Source organism: Topomyia yanbarensis, chromosome 2 (genome assembly GCF_030247195.1).
Source record: "Topomyia yanbarensis strain Yona2022 chromosome 2, ASM3024719v1, whole genome shotgun sequence".
Lineage (NCBI taxonomy): Eukaryota > Metazoa > Arthropoda > Insecta > Diptera > Culicidae > Topomyia > Topomyia yanbarensis.
In genome coordinates, this window is record NC_080671.1 from 95,409,436 (window position 1) to 95,433,369 (window position 23,934).

Below are 23,934 nucleotides of genomic sequence, written 5' to 3' on the forward strand. Positions count from 1 at the left end.
CGCAGTTCAAAGGCTGTGACGAACGAACGGAACAATACCAAAGCCGAGCTTGATAAAAGATTGATGACATCACGTTTTACAGTGGATTATCGCTATCGGACACAGACAGAAATAAGCTCGAATAAAATTATGTACACGACTTTTGTAGTTCTTAGTATCTGCGGTTCAGTATCAGTGCTGTGAGCGAATCGGATAGATATAAGAAGTTCGCGTTCGTTGAAAAGTGATAAATTGATATTAGAAATGATTCGAACCGGAGCGACTGTGGTATCCAGAAGTACGATTCTAAAGCAAACTTCGCGGTAAGCTTATTGTTGATACAATTATATTTATTGGATTTTCTAGTTGTACCAGTATGTTATAATCCATAATAAATACATTCATACTAAATACTGTCTGCAGTAATCCACAGTCTTTTGCTATCAGAGTAACCCAAAACGCTGTATTGGGTAGTTTAATATTTTAGCCTAGAATAAATTTTTATTTTTTTTGCATCTAATTTAAAAGCAAATATCTATTTTAAACACTCATTCCTGAAAATGTGATCGGTCCCTTCAAACTCTGTTTGTGAGAAGGTCTATCGACTATGAGCTTGGATTTTACTTATGACTCACTAGGGGAAGAAAATTCTATGACTGGAATATATTTTGAATACTCAGTAACTTTCCTTTCCTAGTGTTTTATTCAGTCGTGGAAACATATCTCGACAAACATATGATTACGGCCTAAAAACCAACTGTCAAAATCCACTTTGAATGGAAATTCCAGACAAACCGTTACTAGTCGAACACATTCACAACAGTTTATGAAAGAGAAAACTTTTCTCTTTCGTTTACTACCAACATCTGTGATTGGCGTGTAACGGTTTGTCCGGAATTTCCATTCAAAGTGGATTGTGACAGTTGGCTTTTAGGCCGTAATCATATGTTTGTCGAGATATGTGCATATAATTAATAGACCTTTAAGATCCAACGGAAACCAGTTTAATTATCACACGCCGAACACTCAAATAATGGAAATAACCCGACATTTTGCAGGACACATGTATGATTACGTTATTTCGTAGATAAGAGTGCAACTGGACTTTGAACGTCGACGTATAAGTCCTCAGCACAAAGAATGATAGCTACGCTGTGATCAGCAAACTCGCTGATACAGTGAAGGTCACAGAACTGAATTTTATGACTCACCGAAAACGGTTGGATTATGGAATTCACTCAACGGCGCATTGGATTTTGTCGAAACTACGTTTAATCTTTCGTTATATGGTAGGTCCGTCTTAAGACTACCCGGGACGCCCCTGGGCACTAGGTGAGAATAGGTGTAAAAAAATGTATACTAGAAGGGTTCACCAAGACTTTTTCAAAACTAAGTAGGACAACAATGAGGTTTGTACGGAGAAAACCTGTTTTAATCCAACATGCGGTGCATTTGTGCCTTTCTCAATCATGAACACGAGAATTTGGTCGTTGTTTATATTCATTAAACAGTGTGTATATTACATTTTATTATACATGACATGACAACTATATTACCCATGATCGCATATTTGTCCCATTTTCTATAGGATTTCCTATCTTTATGGGACTGACTTGCAATCATTATATTCCAGAAAAGAAATCATTATTTGAGTTCTACAATTTTGTAAAAGAAAAAAGGCCAAATCGAAAACTTGAATCATCAGAACCAGTAAACAGCGCTTTGAGACTTAGTTTGGTTGTGTTGAACAGCTGGTGGGAGAAGAACGGTAATTTTCAGTTCCGTCTTATATGGGAATTTCATATGAAACCCGGCATGGCATATGGCACAGTGGAAAAAAATGGACCCAAAATGCAACTTTTTTTGAAAAGGTTGGATGAAGTTTACCACGAAAGATGTTTCTTATATAAAAAGGGCTGAAAAATTGATTGCTAGTATTTACAACGACCGCACGGTACGCTATCATACCCGTTTTGCCCCAATTCCCCTTTTTGTTTGAGTTTATTTTCAAAACTGAATATATAACTCGGAAGAAAGTTGAATATGGCTGACCAATATTAGTATTTCTTATGTTAAAAAGTCCAGAGAATCGATTAAAGATAATTGGAATCATCGCACGAAACGTATATTTTACCCCAATTCTCCGCAAAACTAAAGTTTGAAGTTAATCCTGGTTGTATATTTCGATTAAAGCTATATTTAGCTGATCAAAAGTGGTAATTCTTATTAACAAAAGTCTAGGTTATCGTTTAAATATAGTTAGATTGACCATCCGAACCGTGTGTACTCGTTTTACCCCTATTCCTCCCGTAACTCAAGTACAAAGTTAAACCTGGCTGTGCTTCTCAAAAAGACACTGAATGTGCCTGATGAAAAGAGGTAATTCTTGTATAGAAAAATCCAGGGAATCTGTTGAAGATAGTTAGAATGACTGCATGAAACGTTTGCATCAGTTTTACCCCAATTATTCACATAATACAAGTGTGGAAATTTACCTTACTCAACATTTCAAAAAGAGGGTAAAAGCGGCTGATCAAAAGTAATTTTTATGCTAAATAGCCCAGGGAATCAATTTAAGATAGTTCGAATGACTGGACAAACATGTGTAGTTTGAAGTTGAACCTGGCTGTGCTTCTCGGAAAGAGGCTGAATGTGGCTGATGAAAAGTAGTAATTTTTATGTAGCAAAATCTGGGGAATCGATCAAAGATAGTTAGATTGACCACACGAAACATATGTATCCGTTTTACCCCAACTCTTCCCATTACTCAAGCGTTAAGTTAAACCTAGTTGAAATGATGAGTAAGGTATAACTTCCAGCCCGACAGCTTCCATACATTGAACTCATAAGCAAATTTTGTGGTGATTTGGTGATGTCATGGCGGCTCGTATGGAGCAAAATTTGAAAAAGACGCATACCATTTATTATCTTCCAGCTGTTAGAAACAAACAATTTAAGAATTTCTATCATCAAATTTATTTCGCTGTTCAAATCACAAACTATCCCCGTTTCACCATACCTAAACAGAAACCTAGATTCCATTTTAAATCTATAAAATCCAAAATAAAATAAATCGATTTTCGAAAATACAAGAAGATGACTTTCAAAATAAAGCCACTTCCACTTATATTGGAATTTCCAAAAATCTTCCGGATCGAATAAACATCTCTCCAGGCATGAAATCCTTCGGTAGATGCCGTTCCGTTAGGTTTCTATCAGACTAGAGTAAAATGCCAGAATAATTCTGAAGGGATCCGTACCAAAACCATCGCAATATCTTCCGGACAGAATTATTACAAAAGTCAAACAAAACTCTGGTAAGAGTCGAACAAAATTGTACATTCCTGGCAGCTCCCTTGCTGAAGCCGAGCACTATCGGTTTGCTGCCAGAATTCTGATAATATTGCTAAATAAGTAGAAAATCCTACATATATTGTTTATTTTCCCGATCAAAATACTAGAATTCTTGACGTTCTTAATGAACTTGAAACAAAATATCGTAGGTTCACGAATCGTTAAGCTTGGCGATTTACTTTCATTGACGAAAATGTTTTTCATTTAAATTTTTAAAGAAAAAAGCACCAATGATTTACCGACTACAAACTTCACACAACAAGAAAACCAAAACATTTTTAGGAAGCAAGAGAGCCGGTTGCTAAAAACAACAAGTTCCACCTAAATTTATAATAAGGTTTATGTAACTTTGCTGACAGTTTCCAGGAATAAATTAATTCTCTAATAATAGTTTTCTTTAGCCACATTTTGGAGTACTTTTCTCTTGAAACTTTTTCGTTTCGTTGTTCGTGGTACTCGTACAGAGAAGGCATACTAGCGCCACCATCAAATCGGTGGTACATATATGAAACAAGCACTATCTGTCAAGTTGTTCCTGGGTTGATAACTTCACACATACATTATGTGAAGAATTGGGGCAAAACGTGTATACACGTTTCGTGCGGTCATACTAACTATCTTTAATCGATTTTTACATAAGAATTTCTACTTTTCATGATCCGCATTCAGCCTTTTTCGGAGAAGCACAGCCAGGTTTAACTTCACGCTTGAGTAATGGAAAGAATTGGGGTAAAACGGATACAATTGTTTCGTGCGGTCATTCTATCTCCAATCGATTTCCCGGAAGTTTTTACATAAGAATTATTACTTTTCATCAGCCTCTTTCCGAGTAGCACAACCAGGTTTAACTTCATACTTGAGTAACAGTAGGAATTTGGGGTAAAACGGATACACATGTTTTGTCCGGTCATTCGAACTATCTTCAATCGATTCCCTGGACTATTTAACACTCGGAATACCAAGGGGGTAAAAAGTTACGCGGACTACCAAGGGGGTCTAAAAAATGGGAACGCTTACTTTGACCGGTCATATCTCAGCCGTTACATAATCGATTTCAAATCTGTCTTCACCAATAGAAAGATATGTCTTTTGTGAATACGTCAAATAAAAAAAATAGAAGAATAGAGTTGTCTACCGTAAGTTACAGGAAAAAGAGTATAACAAAGTCAGTGAGAAAAAAAATGGGAACGCTTCTTTGACTTGCCATATCTTAGCTGTTTGCTCACCAATTTTAATTCTTTCTTCACCATTGGATAGGTAAATCTTTTATAAAAACAGTGAACAAAGAATAATGGAAAACAAATTTATATATCTGAAGTAATTGTAAAAACAGTAATTGAGAGTCAGTACAGACGAAATGAGTTTTTCTGTTCAAACAATCGTATCACGACCATTTGTCAGCCAATTTCAATTTTCCTTACACCAATGCAATCCTTAGAGCTTCTAGACTTGTAATATATGCAATAAATAGTAGATTTTTAAAAATTGCTATACTTTTTCGAGTTTTTAGGAGATAAGATTTTTACAATGTACGTGGCATACGGCATTGAAATTCTTTGCGACTTGTTAGTTTTACGGTTTGAAAATTACCTGTTTACTCAATAGTTCTAGATAATATACATGAATATTATTATATCAAAATGTTTGCACAAACGTGGAGAAACACAATATTGTATGTAAGCTACTAAATAATAGAGTGTGTTAGGACGATTCAGTAAATACGAAGAAGTTCAGAATTTTAAAATATTGGTCATATAACTTCAAATTTGAAGCGATGATCTATACATTTTAATACACCAGTCGATTGTAATTGATGGCGGCTACAATTTCTGAAAAAACACATTTTTATATTTTCTCAAAAAATAGCCAAAAGTACGTAGAAGTACAGAAATTTCATTTAGTTGGCAAATAACGTCGAATTCAAAGTGATGGCCTATACCTTTTTATATACCAATCGATTATAATTGATTTTGGTTGCAATTTCTGGAAGAACGATTTTTATATTTTCTCAAAAATAGACAAAAGTACGTAGAACTACAGTAATTTCATTTAGTTGACAAATAACTTTAAGTATTCAAAGCTATTACCTATGCAATTTATACACCAATCGATTGTAATTGATTTTGGCTACAATTTCTGAAAGAACATATTTTTATATTTTCTAAAAAAAATAGCCAAAAATACGTATAAGCACAGAAATTTCATTTAGTGGGTAAATAACGTCGAAGTCTAAGGGACGATTTATACTTTTTTATACACCAATCGATTGTAATTGATTCCGGATACAATTGTTGCAAGATAAACTTTTTATATCTTCTTTAAAAAAACGACAAAAATACGTAGAAGTACAGAAATTTCGTTTGATTGGCAAATAACTGCAAATTAAAAGGGATGACCTACACTATTTATACACCAATCTATTGTAATTGATGGCGGCTACAATTTCTGAAAGAACAATTGTTTATATTTTCTCAAAAATTAGCCAAAAATACGTAGAAGTACGGAAATTCGCAGTTATGTGCCAATCAGACGAAATTTCTGTACTTCTACGTATTTTGAGAAAATATAAAAATGAGTTCTTTCAAAAATTGTAGCCGCCATCAATTACAATCGATTGGTGTATAAAAAAGTATAAATCATCCCTTAGAATTCGACGTTATTTACCCACTAAATGAAATTTCTGTACTTGTACGTATTTTTGGCTATTTTTTTGAGAAAATATAAAAATATGTTCTTTCAGAAATTGTAGCCAAAATCAATTACAAACGATTGGTGTATAAATTGCATAGGTGATAGCTTTGAATACTTGAAGTTATTTGTCAACTAAATGAAATTACTGTAGTTCTACGTACTTTTGTCTATTTTTTGAGAAAATATAAAAATTTTTCTTCCAGAAATTGTAACCAAAATCAATTAAAATCGATTGGTATATAAAAAGGTATAAGCCATCGCTTTGAATTCGACGTTATTTGCCAACTAAATGAAATTTCTGTACTTCTACGTACTTTTGGCTATTTTTTGAGAAAATATAAAAATGTCTTTTTTCAGAAATTGTATCCGCCATCAATTACAATCGATTGGTCTATTAAAATGTATAGGTCATCGCTTCAAATTTGAAGTTATATGACCAATATTTTAAAATTCTTAACTTCTTCGTATTTACTGAATCGTCCTAACACACTCTATTATTAAGTAACTTACATACAATATTGTGTTTCTCCACGTTTGTGCAAACATTTTGATATAATAATACCCATGTCTATTATGTAGAACTATTGAGTAAACAGGTAATTTTCAAACCGTAAAACTAACAAGTCGCAAAGAATTTCAATGCCGTATGCCACGTACATTGTAAAAATCTTATTTCCTAAAAACTCGAAAAAGTATAGTAATTTTTGAAAATCTACTATTTATTGCATATATTACAAGTCTAGAAGCTCTAAGGATTGCATTGGTGTAAGGAAAATTGAAATTGGCTGACAAATGGTCGTGATACGATTGTTTGAACAGAAAAACTCATTTCGTCTGCACTGACTCTCAATTACTTTTTTTACAATTACTTCAGATATACAAATTTGTTTTCCATCATTCTTTGTTCACTGTTTTTATAAAAGATTTACCTATCCAATGGTGAAGAAAGAATTAAAATTGGTGAGCAAACAGCTAAGATATGGCAAGTCAAAGAAGCGTTCCCATTTTTTTTCTCACTGACTTTGTTATTCTCTTTTTACTGTAACTTACTGTAGACAACTCTATTCTTCTATTTTTTTAATTCGACGTGTTCACAAAAGACATACCTTTCTATTGGTGAAGACAGATTTAAAATCGATTATGTAACGGCTGAGATATGACCGGTCAAAGTAAGCGTTCCCATTTTTTTTACCCCCTTGGTATTCCGAGTGTTAACATAAAAAATCACTTTTGATCAGCCGCTTTCAAGCTCTTTTTGAAATTTTGAGTAAGGTATATCCCCACACTTGTGTGAATATTTGGGGTAAAACGGATACAAACGTTTCCTAGGGTCATTCTAACTATCTTCGGCCGATTTCCCGGAATTTTCTACATAAGAATTACTACTTTTTATCAACCACCTTCAGCCGCTTTTCGAGAAACATAGCCAGATTTTAACTTCCCTCCTGAGATATGGGAAGAGTTGGGGTAAAACGGGAACACACGTTTCGTGCGGTCATTAAAACTAATTTAAACTGATTCCCCAGATTTTTGTTCATCAGAAATACTACTTTTGATCAATCGCATTCAGCCTCTTTCTGAAATGCAGAGCCAGGTTTAACTGTGTACTTGAGTTATGGGAGGAATTGGCGTAAAATGGTACACACGATTCGGGCGGTCAGTCTAACTATATTTGAACGATAACCTAGACTTTTGCGTATAAGAATTACCACTTTTGATCAGCTGCATATAGCCTTCTACCGAAATATACAGCCAGAATTAACTTCAAACATTAGTTTTGCGAAGAATTGGGTAAAATGGGTATATACGTTTCGTGAGATTATTCCAATTATCTTCAATCGATTCTCTGGACTTTTTTATATAAGAAATACTAATTTTGGTCAGCCGCATTCAATTTTCTTCCGAGTTAGGGGCCGTTCATATACCATGTGGACAAAAAATCTTAATGTATGATCCCCTCCTCCCCCTCCGTGGATAATTCCGGATGTCCAGATTTCCAAATTTATGTTTGGGTGATTTCACCAACAAAAATGTGTTTTCAATTTCAACTTTCTCGTAACCCCTACCCACTCTTAAATTGTCCACGTGGTGTATGGATGGCCCCAGACCATGTTTGAAAAATGTTGTATACCCTGAAAATCTTGATTTATGTCATTGAAAAAATTTCTACGCGGTCATATTTCATCCGATTTTAAATTCTTTGAGCGTTCTAGAAAGAAGAAGAAATCGCCTTTCCAATGGTATGCTATGTTATGTTCTTTTGTCAAAGATACTTTTCGGCTTTGGGTCAACAATATGAAAATATCCATAATTTTGCGATTTTTCCATGAAAATTATGAAAATTACTTAACATTCTTCAGAAGAAACGTCTTCGTTTTAATAAAGTTTTAGAGAGGGCATTCAATTTCTCATCCAACTACCTATTTTAATGTAGAATACATTTAAGCTCTCAATATAGGGGTCCCGTTTCAAAATATCGGCTGCGGCGCCGCGTCAGATTTTGAACGTTAATAACTTTTATCATACTTAACAGAATAATTTGATTTTTAGGCCAATTTGTTGCGAATATGTTCCTCTATGCTGTATTAAAATTTGAAGTATGTATAACATGCACTAATAACAAAAAAATGTGTTTTGAAAAATCTTTCGAAAACGACTCGGAAAAGTGAAAATTTTCAGCCCATCCCGCACAGAGCCGTCATTATGATAGACCAACCGAACAATAAAATAATGAAAAGTTTATATATAGGTCCACTACATGTTTGTTCCTATGATTATTCGCATTGGGTTGCTTGACGAGAGCAGTTGGTGGGGGAAAGACGGCATATTCCTTTGGTTAGGCCATTAGAAGCCGGACGGAAAAGAAAGGCTCATGCACGGCACGAGAACGAGCGAGAAAGCGATAGTAGTGCATATTAGCGCGATTATAAAAATATCTGTCGGTTGGTTTTTCTCATCATTCGTATTCGTTCAAGCACTAGCAAGCAGCCAGTCCACCGAAGGAAAGCAGTTGGCGATGACGGTCGGAAAAAGTGCCCCAGCTACTGGTGACTCATCGCAACCCGATCAGGAACTGTCGCCCTGCAAGAATTTCGCCCCAACTAAAGGGCAACAGAGCAACTAATCTGTGTTCTAATAAGAGTTAAACTGGCTCACCGTGTCCGCGGGGAGTGCGTCTGAATTATGCTCCCGCGATAAAATAATAAGCGGTTCTTTACAGGACCAATTAATTGTGTTCTAATAAGAGTTAAACTGAAATTTACATTTTATTTCAGAAAGCTATATAAGAAATACGATGTGTGGAAAGAAAGAAAGAGAATTTAAATTATCCTCTCTCGCTCGTTTTCGTGCACTGCTTTTCCATTCCTTTCTGCTGCTAATACCATCATAACAAACGAATGTGGGTGTTCCCCCACCATCCCATGGCCAGTATCAGCGCTAACAAATAAGACAAAATAATTTAAATTTGTGAAAATCTTTTCCTTTCTTCTTTTCAAATCTGCAACATTCTTTGAAAATATTGTTGGAATGTTGTTATTGAAAAACTGAACATGCAAGTTTGCTAGCACTGGCCACTAGATTGAAGGCGATTGAAAGACAGAATATTCGTTTTGGTTATGCTAGTATTGGTAGCCGAACGGAAAGGAATGGCACGAAAACGAGCGATAGTAGTGCTTTTTCGTGTTTTCATATATGAATATTGGTCGGTCGGTTTTTCTCATCATTCGTATTCGTTCAAGCACTAGCAAGCAGCCAGTCCACCGGAGGAAAGCAGTTGGCAATGATGACGGTCCGCAAAAGTGCCCCAGCTACTGGTGGCCCATCGCAACCAACTACCGATCAGGAACTGTCGCCATGCCAGTATTTCGCCCCAACTAAAGGGCAACGGAGCAACTAATCCACTGGCTAACATTCCAGCGTCTGGTTCGTAAGGTTGTGTATTACTTCAAAATCGAGCTACGCTTACAAAACTCAGCCGTAATGAAGCCAGTACTTGGTCGGTTTGTTTGAGGACACAAAATAGTGCGCCAAGTACGTAACTTTCTCGCAAAAGAAATCAAACTGGCTCACAGTGTCCGCAGGGAGTGGGCGTAAATTACAATAAAAGCAACGGTTCTTTTCAGGACCAATCAATTGTGTTCTAGTGAGAGTTAAACTGAAACTTTCATTTTAAGGTGTGTAACAAATTTTCAACAAGCAACATAATACGTTGTGTGGAAAGAAGTAACTTGCACACGGAACAAAAATTTAAATTATCCTCTCGCTCGTTTCGTGCACTGCTTTTCCATTCCTTTCTACTGTTATTATCAGTATTACCAAAACGAATGTGTTATTGCATGTGTTTAAGAGAAACGTTAAAGTCGCATGCTTCTATTCGAGCTTTTTGGCAGTCTCCGTGAACTAACTGCATTAAATGATTTTTTGTGCAGCTCCGTGCTAGTAGCAAACAAAATGGCCCTACCAGTGTCTGATTCGTGAGATTGTGCAGGATTTCAAAGTCGAGCTAAGCTTATAAAGTTCAGCCGTAATGATACCCGAAGAAGCCAGTCTTGTCGTTTTGTTCGAGGCTACAAAACAGTTCGCCAGGCACGTAACTATCATGCCAAAAATATCCAACGATCCAGCGCATCACCATCAACACCAACGCCGATACCAAAGGTTCTTTTCAGAACCACCATTATTACCATAGAGAATTATTTGAAAATTTCCCATTCAAACGTGATTCTGTTGAATATTATTAGATTTAAATTAACGTCTCGAATTGAAATCACGACGCTCCGGTTATGTGACAGACATTACCCACTCATCTTTTTTTTATTGTGACCACGACTAACGGTTTAATATAGACACCCCATTTCAATATTTCTGAAGGAACAGAAGGTCGAGTTTGGAAAGTTTGTAACTTTCATTGTACTTAACCAAATTACACAATGTTCGCACTAATGATTCAGAAATATGATCAGGATTCTTCTATTAGATTTGTAAGTATGTATAATTTACATGAATAAAGAAAAATTGATTTTCAGGATCTGTTCTTCCATTGACCAGTACTACGCGACTTCCTCATGCTAACAATTCATTTCATCGTTAGCCATCTCCCTCACCAAGGCCAACAACGCCAACAAAACCGGTCCTTTTCAGGACCACCATAATTTTTGTAAAGAATAATTTGAAATATTCCTCACCCAAATCACCTTTTGTCCGAAAATTCCAATGAGTGTCAACATATTTGAAGAACGTGTTCCTTATGTATTCTACATCTCTCCGGTTATGTCGCATACATTACCCACCCATCTTTTTATCATCAAAATCGATTGAAAAAGGGCAGAGTTATTATTTTTTTTCCAAATTAGAAATTTGCTCGCATGAACTCTTAAGGGGTTAGTAAGGTATTGTCTCACACTGTCCCCTTAAAAGTTCATGCGAGCAAGTTCCTAATTTGGAAAAAAATTAATACCTCTGCCATTTTTCAACCATTTTCGATCATAAATAGGTCGTTGGATGCGGAAATGAATTAATCTCTCTAAATTTTTATTTAAACGAAGACGCTTTCCAATAAGAATGTAGAGCAATTTTCATATTTTCAATGAAAAGAACGCAAAATAATGGGTACTTTAAAATTGTTGTCCCGAAACCACATAGTACTTTTAACAAAAGTATAAATAATAGCATACCGTTGGTCTTTTCTTCTTCTTTCTAAAACACTTAGAGAATTTAAAATCTGTTGAAAAATGGCATGGTAAAAAATTTTTTCGTGCTGAAAGTCCTGAAAAATGTTTTTTTTGCCATAAATCAAGGTTTTGAGGGTATAATAAATTGGTCAAACGTGGTTTTGTTTTGTATTTGACCAGATCTACAACCTTTAACAGACCACTTTAAAAGTTCATTCAATTTTTTTATTTTGTAGCACCGTGTAATCATATACTGCCAGAAGGGATGGGCATAGCGTAGTTGATAAATCGATTGCCTTGTACGCAGCTCACCTGGGTTCGATTGCCAACCCCGCACATTGGGTTAGATATTTTTACAAAAGAGATTTCTTTAAGGTTAAAACCTCTATAATCAAAATAAAAAAATGTATTGCCAATCATTATTTTCTGTTTCTTTAGCACAGCAGAGTAATTTTCTGTTCCTCGAGAGTGTGAAAAAATGAAAAAATAACAGAGAAGCATTTTGGAAAGCTTGAGCCTCCTATTTTATGGATTGTTTTTTTTTTTTTTGGTAAAAGCACAATTATTTTCAAGACGCTCACAATTTTTGTGCCAAATGAGCGTACGGGGTTATTCGGACCCCCTATTCCATCAACCACCGTTCAGTGGCTTGCAGCTATGCACAGGATTGAACACACCACAGCAAAAAACATGATGCGTCAATCGACAGCTGTGACTAACCAGATTAAGTTTTTGTGGCGCAATTTATTTTTTTTTGCTTCTTGAGTTTCTCCAATAATTATTTTATAGGCAAACATAATTACATTTGAAAAAAAAAATAAAAAATTGACGGTCTGAATTGCCTCGAGCACAGCTTAAAAAATTGACATCCCTGAGTGAACTTGAAAGGAAACGAAATGAGAGGAATTATTTGACAAAAGTTGATCAGATATAGATTACGCAGCTCACTTGTGCTCGAACATGTAGAAGGTGCCAATTTCTGCCTTCAAACCGTCCACATAATAACAAATCGTCGCTGTTGTGCTATCTTATGACAAGCGCCATTTAGCACTTTTCGAGAAAAACGATTTTTAAAGTTTGAGATTGAATATGTTAAAATTTATAAATGCTACAAGCTTTTCGGAGAAGACATTCGATGCTTCTATCTTTTCTGAAGTAATCTCTCGATTTGTGTGATGATCCGTTGACTACACTTACAGTTTTTGCTTAAAATGTAAACCAAAGTCGCTCGCATACGTGTCATAAGTGTGTATTGATGATAAAATATGTATGACGTGTCACAAATATGCACAGAAGATTTCATATAAAAATGAATCATAACTGATTCGTGAAATTATGCGCTATAGATAGCTATGTGCGATATTATACTTTTCCATGCGATAGCAGCAATATCAGGTTACAAAATGATAGTATTGGAACACAAAGTTTTCCCAGTTTTCCTCCTTTATTCGGGAAAAACAATAAACAAAAGATGGTTCCATTAACAATTTAGAGACAATATATATCAAACAATGTTTGTGTTGATAGGCGACTAGACGAAACAACTAGTCTTCTTGCATAATCCATCACTACATTTCGGTATACTTTCCAAAACTAGTGGAAATCTCAATAGGAAATTTGTTCAATAATGTTGAAAATATAAGCCAACCATTCCCAGAAAAAAACTATGGTAGGAAAAGTTTTGCTCCCGAGACAAAAACCTAGCTAATGGTTATGGTTTATCTGCATAGAAATTTCTTAAGTCATGAGAGACATCTATTGGCTTGCTATAAGCTTTTTGGCTTATAGCAAGCCAACAAACTGGGTATGTTGTCTGATATTTCTTTGTCATAAGATAGCACAACTCGATCACGCGTGAAACTGGCGCTTGTCATAATCGTGTTTCGCTATATCTCAGTAACCCAGCAGAATTTCAAACTTTATAGAGATTTTAAAATTTAGTAACATGGCATATCTAACTCAGTTCACCCCAAAATGGCGTTTGTCATAAGATAGCACAACAGCGACGAAATGAAGACTTTGGTTGGTGAATGCAATTATATTTCCTCTGCATTCAAGTATTCGATTCTGCATGAAATTTTAGTCAGTTGGAAAGTTAATGAATGAGGAAGGCGGTGAATCTGAATGTTGGTTTCGGTAAATACAAGCAGAAATAGGTAACTGATTTTAAAATTTCACATCGCTGGCCTCGAGTCTGCAATGTACGAGGAACAGGTGTGAATCTAATTTCAGACCATGGCCATTTCCTCGGATTTTCCTGTATCCTGCAAGGTTCTCCACGTGGCCAAAGAGACTTTGGTTTACAATTAGTGAGTTAGACTAACAACTACAAGCATTTTGGAACGCATCTCAATTAGTTTTCCATCATTTAGATATAATAATTATACCGATTTATATGGACTTTCGCATGGGACCGCGTACTTCAACCCGTAACACAGAAATCAGATCTCCGATGCCAATGGAATTTAATACCAGTCAATAGTCTCCAAGCAACCGATTTGCATTTGTTGGTAAACCACACACATACGCACACACAGACATTTGTCGACGAACTGAGTCGAATGGTATAAGAGACGCGGCCTTCCGGGCATCGGTTAAAAAGTCGATTTTCATAGCCCTTCTAGGAGAAATGAGCTAAATGATTAAAGCCTGAGAAATAATTAATATATCAATACCAACGATTCGCAGAAACTCTGCCTAAATCAAACTACTACCATCGGCCATCGAATTTTCCGTAAACCAAACATTACCAACGGTTTAAGGTTTATAACAAACCTTCCAATTTTTAAAATATCTTTCCACGGGCCCAAACTTCGAGTTTTTTGCCATTTTTATCCGGCCTCAATTTTTTTAAAATTGGTCTCGTGGGGAGGGGAGCGGTCCCTTCGGGCCCTGTGGTTGGCTACGCCCTTGCCTTTAGAATTAGATACTTTGTAATTTATTTCCCATAGCAGCCCAATTTCTGGCATTGAGGGTAGAAGCCCCTCTTAAACACATCATTGAATACGAAGATTTTTTCTGGTCTAGACAACGTTCAAACGGTCGACGGTAAACCTGCCTACTGCATCATTCCTCCTTGGCCAAGGCAATTTTCGTGCTCAAACAACTTCATGCAACTATGAATTATGATTAACACTTGTTAATTCTGTCAGTGTACTGGTGCCTTATGCAAATGCTGTCAAGAGAAACGTCACACAATGTGTTTCCTGTTATCTTTCCAATTGGCATTACAATCAGAGCCGTAGCGTGCAGTTGGTCCGCGCCAACGTTAGGGGGCACTAAAATCTGGATCTGCTTTATAAAATAAGTAAGGTTAAGTCATAAAATACGTCGGGATAGGAGTATCATTGCCAAGTACACACAAAATTACTGTTTGAAAGTCGAACTCAAAAAGAAAGCCAAAGCAAAAAAGCTCCTAACTGAGACTCTACCCAAGGCACCAGAAGACTACGCTACGGTCCTGTTAGTCCAGAATAAACAACGAACAAGACAAAGACTTCAGATTTCAACAAAAATAGCGAAATTATTGCAAACTTTTTTCCGCTCGTTTTCTCACTTTCATAGGAAGAAGGGGAACGGAAAGGGCTCATATTATTGGCTCGAATCAAAACTCGTCGAAATGTCAATTGACGATAGGTTCATCCGGAGTGTTCATTTGTGTTTACATTTTGCTAGCGTTGCCAATTTTATTTTGTGTTCACCACCCAATGTGACTACGCCACATCGTTTTTGCGCGTGCTGTCCGACTTCGCTACCGCTCAGTCGGACTTAAACTAGGGATAGCCCCTATGTTTGAGTAAGCCGGGCAAACGAGTGGATCACAGGTTCGCTTGCTTCCGACGGCGGGTCGGTGGCCACCTCGCCCGACGGATCCTCAGCGGCTTTGCGCCGCTTCGGTTCCTAGGCCTCGGTTATGCTGCTAAGCCGCATCGAAATAGTATCCCTTAAACATTCTAACTTGAATCGGTTGTGTCACCGGAGCCGGAATACGAATTAGAACCAGCCAGCATTCCGGCTGAGTTAAACTTGGAAGTTTAGTAAAATTTAATCTGGAAATAAAAATCTTCTGGCAACGCTCCAGAACCCCGTTGAATTCTAACGATTTCACCACCTGGGCGCCAGGTTGACGATATGAAATGAACTTTGTTTACTTTCGACAAGTTTTGATTCGAGCCAGTAACATCCAGCCAAACGGAAATGTGGTCATGGGCAGTAAAGCAAGCCACCTTTTTAAATCTATAGCAAAGATCTTAAGGTACGCTAGATCAATTATCATCGAGAAGATAACCCTAAGCCGTTGAAAATGGAAATGAAGTCGATGACGGGAGGAATTCACCAATATCACAAAGTTGCCGATTCCCAACCTCCCAATATCACAAAGTTGCCGATTCCCAAAATATTGTTACAAAGACCCGTTACTTGTAATTAGTGCAGTACTGCATGCATGACACGGCACAAACAACCGATAATACAGACGATCATTATCAAGGAAGACGCAAAACAGTCTCGCACGGTGCGATTGTCACTCAAACTCTTCGCTCACTGGAGCAAGGGGTTATTGAAATAGCCAATCCTATACTTCAGTAGATCCACGTATGCCAAGTTCAAATCGATAACTACACCATCGATCTCAACTTTGTGTGTGGGCATGTAAACGCTGTATTTTTTCCATAAAAGTATTGTCGCCAGTGACGTCATTTATTTGCTTTAGACAAAATATCACAATTCTGAGCTTATCTAGGCGAACTTTCCAGATATCTGGCACAGCTGAACATTTCTGTGTTTTGCGGAATATTAGAATCCTTCGCGGACTACCCAAGTGACCATAAGCTTTAAGCCATTGTACTACATTGGCTATATATTTGAACTAATGTTGCATTGAAATTCCATTACAGCATTATTAATTCAATGAAGGTCTATATTGGCATCAATAATGCATAACTGCACAGCCGACATATAGCATTATCGCTTGCTCTATATGCGTATATAAAGCTGATATAACGCGTACATGCTTCAAGGATCTTTGAAGCATGTAAGCTTTACAAGTGCATTTAGTGCCATTATAGAGTAAATGAAAAGCCGATATAAAGCTATTGTAATGCTGTGGGTTTATTAGTTATGCAACTCTTCTTGAAGATTACATTCGGCATATTTCATTTCAATCAAAGATGTGCAATATAATCTAGGAAGCAAACGCAGCGCACTTACCGTGAAGGACGAGGCAAGGTACCTCAGTTTGAGACTGACTAAAGGTAATTTTTGTAAAACATTCATATTATGTGAGAACGAAATCTCATTAAGGATATTCATTACAATACATTAGAAGAGAGACAATTCAACACAGATTTTTCATTAGGGCCTAAGTCGCAATGTATTCAAATGGAGAAAAATCAGTTTCAATATTCGGCCTCGCTTTTCTAAATGTAGTTTTTATTGTAGGTATAAATTACTTTATGGGCGCATAGAAACCCAATGTAAATGAAAGGGCGCGTGCATCTTTTCTTCGAATTACATGAAAATATCGAAATATTCGAATGTTTATGTGCAACAACTATCGAGTAGACATGATCATAGTAGATATTGATTATCATTTATATAATAGAACCGCCGTTTAAAGAATAATTTTTGGAATAACAGCCGTACGCCCGGTTCTGTCAAAAAATGTAAGTTTAGCCTTTATATTCCATATGAGAAGAAGGGCCTAAGTCGAAATCTCGAAGAAAATGCATGTTTTGCCGTTTTGTTTTCTTTAATTTTAAATTGAACTAAGAACCATTTTAACAAATTTTCATCTCAATCTTGTAGTATTTTTGTCGCATAATGTCATAATAGCGAAAACGCAGTTTGTTTACATTTGCGATTTAAGCCCTAATGAAAGATCTATGTCGAATTACGGTTTAAACAGAACATCTTATTTTAAACTTTTTCCTTTTTGCTCATCATACTAAAAGAAAACATAAGAAATGGTTTCAAAACCATGGCTGACAATGACAGCCAACTAAAACTTTTTAATAGCATTAGTATTGCCAATATAAGGCTTTCAAAATTGACATTTGTGCGCTGATGCTATATAATAGCATTAGTACTGCAGAAACGAGCTGTCAATCTCTGCACAGTAATAGCACTATATTTCGCCTTTCTGGCATAATATCAGCATTATATCAGTATTTAGGGCTTCACGGCTCTTTAAGACAGCTTTATATGTGGATCTAAAGCAGATATTGGGCTACGTTATAATGCTTATTGGTTACTTGGGTATCTTTGATCCGAAAGAAGATCGGATGTGGTCGAATTCAGTTCAATGTGTTTGATTTAAAATGGAAATTTTTGGTGGCGAATCTTGTCCGACATCCATTTTAGGATCATTTGGATCAATTCAGAAGAGTTTATTTAGACGCAAAGTCAAAACTGAAGAATTTGAAGAAGAATCTGAATTTGATAATAAAGGTATAACGCGGTCATCTATACGATATATGACTGGATTTAGCCTATTTTATTAGAAATTGGAACGAAGAATTTGTAAAAATCTTAATCAGCAATAGATCATAACTGCATATTTGTTTCATTTGCTTGTGGTGCAATCTGGAATATAACCGAAATGCTGTAAATCAAATCTAATGAAATGCATCGTAATCAACAATCCACCAATCAGTTCCTAAAATTGTCTCCTCAGTATACTCGATATACGGTAGAGTGCCAATATTTATAGTTTTCCTGAAATATCAAACCGGACTCATCAAGTTTTGGAAAAAGGAAGCCAAAGTAAACACCAAAGAGGCGCAAAACTGAGACCACGCTACGGCTCTGATTCTAAATGTTCAATACTAACAATTGGGCGGATAAAAAGTTGATTTTTTCGCACTACACCAGACGCCCCCCTTAATCTTCATTATCAACCATCGCTTGTCTAATTGACGAAACAATTTGGTGCCTTCAGCTCCTTTAGGATAAACTGTGCTTCGTTGTAGTTGAACCATTGTCGCACGTCCTTGCTACAATGGCGACTGGCAAAATCTGGCCAAAACGCAACTAGACCATTGTGAGACGTAATTAAGTGTGAAGGTTGTTTGCCTTGGCATCCTATTCTTAACACTTCCAAATTAATAGTTATATCCGCCACAAAAAGCTGACTTTCTTGCCACAGGAACAGATTCCTTGCCACACCATTTTTTTTTTTGTAAAAACAAACTAGAATCTGTTAGGGAAATTACCGCGATCAGGTGTCTCGTTAAAATTGGCTGTCGCAAAAGGTTCATCGTCGTTCAAGACACATCCATTAAGCTACATCACCATCGTTACGGGTGTTCAATAAAAAATAAGATTTTTTTCAGTCATGTAGTTGAAGAAAAAAGAAATTTTTCAAACGAATTCAGTATTTTTTATTAATGTGTAAAATGTTTATTCTTCAAAAAAACGTCAATGAATATTGGAGAAGGGGCTCTGGTCAGTCGCACGACGCAACTTAGTTGCGATGCTCTCACAAGAGCGCTGGACGCCACTGACGTCCATCTTCCGGATACAATTCCGGATCCTGGTAATCAACTGCTTCGTATCTTTGGCCCGCCAATTATTTTTGTACACTAAGGCATTGAGGGAGCCGAAAAAATCCTCAATAGGACGGCACTTGAGCAAGTTGCTCGGGATCCTTTCTTTCGGCACGTACGGTATTTTTTTCTGCTCAAGATACTCCAGCGTCTTCTTGGCGTAATGGGAAGACGACTTGTCCGGCCATAAGACGTACTTCCCATCCGCACGATGCTCCTTTAAGAACGGTAGAAGAATTGTACAAAACACTCTTTGAAATCCCTCGATGGCGATGTACAGCATAACTTCCGACGGATGATATTCTCCGTCTTGAGGGTTCGGTGAATCAAAGTATGGAAGCAGTGACATTTTCGGCCGGTTTCACGCAAACTCGCTCCGTCCTTGTTGTCGGACAGCTTTCTACGCTTCCTTCTTTTTCTTCGTCATTATTTTCGCCGGACGGCCGCTAGCGGCCTTCCGCTCCACGCTCAGAGATGCCAGGATCCGGTAAACTGTACAAACTTTTTTCCAAGATCACCATGCGTTTCGTAAAACCATACAACACGCTCGCGGAGTGCTCGCTGTTTCGACGCCATCTTCGATTGAACTGACAGCACCCGAGCGATAAGAAACATGCCACCCATTTCTAGGGAAGAAGAGAAAAAAAACGTTCTTTACTTTAATTACAGAAAGGTATTGAAATCATTCTCATTTTTATTGAACACCCATTACAGCATACATGCTGTATTGACCGCTGTTTGTTGATTGGCGCTTCAGGTTGGCCATCTGCTGCTGCTTGACCGTTCCATTTGCCTTCTCCTTCGCTCGTGTTTGCGCCCTAGAGGTCGTCGCGTGGTGCTTTTTGTGTTTTCAAGTGACTCTGGTATACCCGTCTTCTTTAATGTTTTAAACCTTCCCTAGGTATGTTAGCTTTTATTTTAAGGATACCGTGAAATATTGTTTGTCCGGCGATTATGTTTTGCCCAGTTCTTTTGAATCATCAGATCTCGAAGGCTGTTTGTTATAGTTGGTTGCAATAGATATTTTTTTTACTTGTTTTGGCGCATGGCTGTACAGAATCCAGGAGTTAATCGAAAGGCCCGACAATTCGAATTCGATCAACCGGAAGCTTGTATCTATAGTTTAGTTGGACATCAGAAAAAAACATAACTAATTTTTTGAAAACAAAAATTAATCATTTTAGACACATTCTTGTGTGTCCAAATTTTAATAGTAATATCTTTTAGTCAACAGCACTCGTAAATACTTCGACTATCTCCACTATATATTACACTACTATACCTGATTTATCGTTTACATAAAAATCTCTACCAACGATTTGTTAATATCAATAAATTAACCATCGATAACGCGACCCATTCCCAACATGCTATTCATTTATTGTGCATTTCAATCTGATTACTTTAACAAATCTCATTCTCTTACATTGCAGATGTCTTCAAACGAGCCTAGCACGGCGATCCAACGCCAACAAACAAACCGTCAACACCTCCTTCATGGCTAACATCTTCCGAGGAGAAATCCACCCCCTCCAGGTATTCCCCTATCCGGAGGCAGCAGACCAGGAACAAAAGGAATACATCCAATCGATTGCACAACCAGTCCAACGATTTTTTACCGTTTGTACCCATTACTCAAGCAAAAAAAAACACCACTTAAACTTTCAAAGTCTCAATTCATTCCCTAGGAACGATATGATCCGGCGGAAAGCGAAAGGCTCGGTCACCCCCCGCAGGCTGTTTTGGACGAGCTGTGGGAAACGGGAGGATACGGACTGATGGCACCGGAGGAATACGGTGGGCTGAACATGTCAAACACTGGATACGCGACAATGGGCTCCGTTGTTGGAGCGGTGGATCTCGGATTAGCGGTGGTGCTCGGAGCTCATCAGAGTATCGGTTGGAAGGGAATTCTGCTGTACGGAAGCGATGAGCAGAAACGGAAGTATCTACCGATGGTAACTACTGGGCGAACAGTTGCCGCATTCGCCCTGACCGAACCTGGATCCGGCTCGGACGCTGGTTCAATCCGGTCCCGGGCGGTAAAGAGTGCTTGTGGCAAATACTATACACTCAACGGTTCGAAGCTTTGGATTACTGGAGGTGGTATAGCGGATGTGTTAACTGTGTTCGCTAGAACTGAAGTGACGGACTCGAAAACCGGACAGAAGAAAGACAAGGTTACTGCTTTCGTTGTCGAGCGAAGCTTCGGAGGAGTGACCAGCGGACCTCCGGAGGATAAAATGGGAATTCGTTGTACAAACACTACTGAAGTTTATTTTGATGATGTTAAGATTCCGGTGGAAAACGTACTCGGAGGAGAAGGCAATGGATTTAAGGTAGCGATGAACATTTTGAACAATGGCAGATTTGGCATGGCTGCCACTTTGGCAGGAACAATGATTGCCTGTATTGCTAAGGCAACTGAACACGCCAACAGTCGTATTCAATTCGGAAAGAACATCAAAGAATTCGGGAATGTGCAGGAAAAATTGGCACGTATGACTATTCTGCAGTATGTGACACAGTCCATGGGGTTCATGGTTGCCGGGAATATGGATCATGGTTCGAAAGATTTTCATCTGGAAGCAGCCATTTCGAAGATATTTTCCTCGGAAGCAGCGTGGCACGTTTGCGATGACGCAATTCAAATTTTGGGTGGAAACGGTTTTATGAAGGGCACTGGACTTGAAAAAGTCCTGCGAGATATAAGGATTTACCGGATATTCGAAGGCGCCAACGATATTCTGAGGTTGTTCGTTGCTTTATCCGGAATACAGTACGCCGGATCACACCTAAAGGAACTTCAACTTGCCTTTAAGAACCCAACAGCGAACCTAGGACTTATCTTCAAAGAAGGTTCCCGTCGAGTTGCTCGAAGCTTCGGCGTCGGTGGGTCCGACTTAGGTCCCTTTGTAGTAGAACCATTGAAGGATTCGGCAAATCTGTGTGAAGAATCTATTGACTCGTTTTCGTTGGCTGTGGAAACACTGCTTTTCAAGTACGGCAAACGGGTAGTTGAGGAACAGTTTCTTCTGATCCGATTGGCAGATAGTGCAATCGACATCTACGCGATGGTGAACGTATTGTCACGAGCCTCACGGGCCGTGAGAAACAATCTACCATCCGCTGAGCATGAAGTGCTTATGGCAAAGGTTTGGTGTGTTCAGGTATGGGGGTGCAGAATTCCGGCCAAATAGATATTTTTTAATTGTTCTCATTTTTATAATCCATTGTAGGCGAGCGGTCGTGTACAGAACAACTTGAAACAGATCAACAAGAGAGTCTACCTGGAAAGCTTTACTGCAATGTCGCAGATTGCGCGGAAGGTTTGTGAAAACGGGGGTGTAGTTCACAAGCTACCGTTGGAAATAGAATTATAATGTACACCAATTCAGCTGAAGGCGAAATAAAGCACAAAAAGATACTTGTCTTTCGATTTTGGTAGATAAGTTCTGTCCTCACGTGGTTCGCTAACTAATACTAGCACCTATGAACTCAGGGCAATAAATTTTAATCTAACGGATCTCATCTTTATCATCACCGTTATTAAACAATGCTTCGAAATATAACCGAATGTATTTTAGATTTTCAAGTTTCTCGATCTTGAGCCCCCATTCTTCAGTCACCGTAAGCGCATCAACAGCTATTACACACAGCTAGGCCGGTGCGCAGGGGGAGGGGGTTTGGAGGTTCAACCCCCCCCCCCCCCGCCAACCCATGAGCGTTTTAAATTACTTTTAAAAATTTATTATCTTCCTGTCCAGGAAAAAAATATACTACAAACCGTTTGGACATTTTATGGTCATTTGAATTCGGTCACTTTAGAAACAAGTCAATGAAGAAACCAATGACGAAATTTTGCGAGGGTGGCTGGAAAGGGATGTATGTCAAGTTGGACGGCTTCTCTGAAGGATCGGTTAACGTTTCGACAAGCTTCGATATTAGCAACAGTAGTGAGTAGACAGCAGATAACGGTCAGCGGGCTAGCAACGGCAGTTATGGAGGAAAAACACGAAGTTGGAGAAAATCGGGATAACGTTGTCTAGAGAAATTTTACCGCCGATGATTATTCCGTTAGAGTGGCAGCGAAATGTATCGCGAAAATGGGCATCGGTATAGGGTGAAATACTGCCGCCAAGAAGTTCTCAGCACCAGCTAGCAGATATATAGGAACGACTAGCATTTTTGAATAAGTAGGGTGACCATATCAGACGAGTAAAAAACCAGGACAGTCGAAAGGGTACGGATTCCCCCCGTTACCTCTCAATCGACATTGCCTTTTTCTCATGTTTTGGCAGTAAAAAAGTTATGGTAGTCTGGGAGGAAAAGCTCTGCCAGAAAGTCTTTCATCGCAGTTCCACAGTGGCAGTTCTTGCTACACCACCATAAGCTAACGTTTAATGCTGAGATGGTCTGTGCAGTACCGGTGAGGAGTTTTCAGTACTAAAAACACGACATGGACGTAAATCAGAAACATCAGTGATCCCAAGTAGCTTCCCTGCGCTATGCCTGGCAATCTCCATTGACAACCATTATCTCTCGAAAAACCTACCGTTGTTACCAAAAATAGTAGTATAGTAGCTTGAGAGCTGCAAAACCTACCGTTGTTACCAAAAATTTCTCCGTTTGATCGATTGCTATATGAAAACTGGCGGTGTAAATAATATCAGTTTGAGCCCGAGCTTGAAAAA

At 37.9% G+C, this 23,934-nt stretch overlaps 1 protein-coding gene across 1 annotated transcript; it reads left to right on the forward strand.

The window, feature by feature from the left end:
- The first annotated feature begins 169 nt into the window (after positions 1–169).
- Positions 170–22,757, forward strand: LOC131678874 (very long-chain specific acyl-CoA dehydrogenase, mitochondrial-like). The gene is made up of 4 exons (XM_058959290.1): positions 170–302; positions 20,674–20,860; positions 20,929–22,410; positions 22,480–22,757. Exons 1-4 carry the CDS (start codon positions 244–246, stop codon positions 22,621–22,623), a joined length of 1,872 nt encoding a protein of 623 aa, XP_058815273.1. The 5' UTR covers positions 170–243; the 3' UTR covers positions 22,624–22,757.
- The last annotated feature ends 1,177 nt before the right edge of the window (positions 22,758–23,934 follow it).

What these genes read in the sequence shown, in the direction of transcription:
- LOC131678874 (XM_058959290.1), top strand. Translation starts at nt 244, where the DNA reads ATGATTCGAACCGGAGCGACTGTGGTATCCAGAAGTACGATTCTAAAG. An exon ending in CAGTCCAACGATTTTTTACC is followed by an intron (nt 20,861 to 20,928) that starts GTTTGTACCCAT and finishes TTCATTCCCTAG; the next exon opens with GAACGATATGATCCGGCGGA. An exon ending in CAAAGGTTTGGTGTGTTCAG is followed by an intron (nt 22,411 to 22,479) that starts GTATGGGGGTGC and finishes AATCCATTGTAG; the next exon opens with GCGAGCGGTCGTGTACAGAA.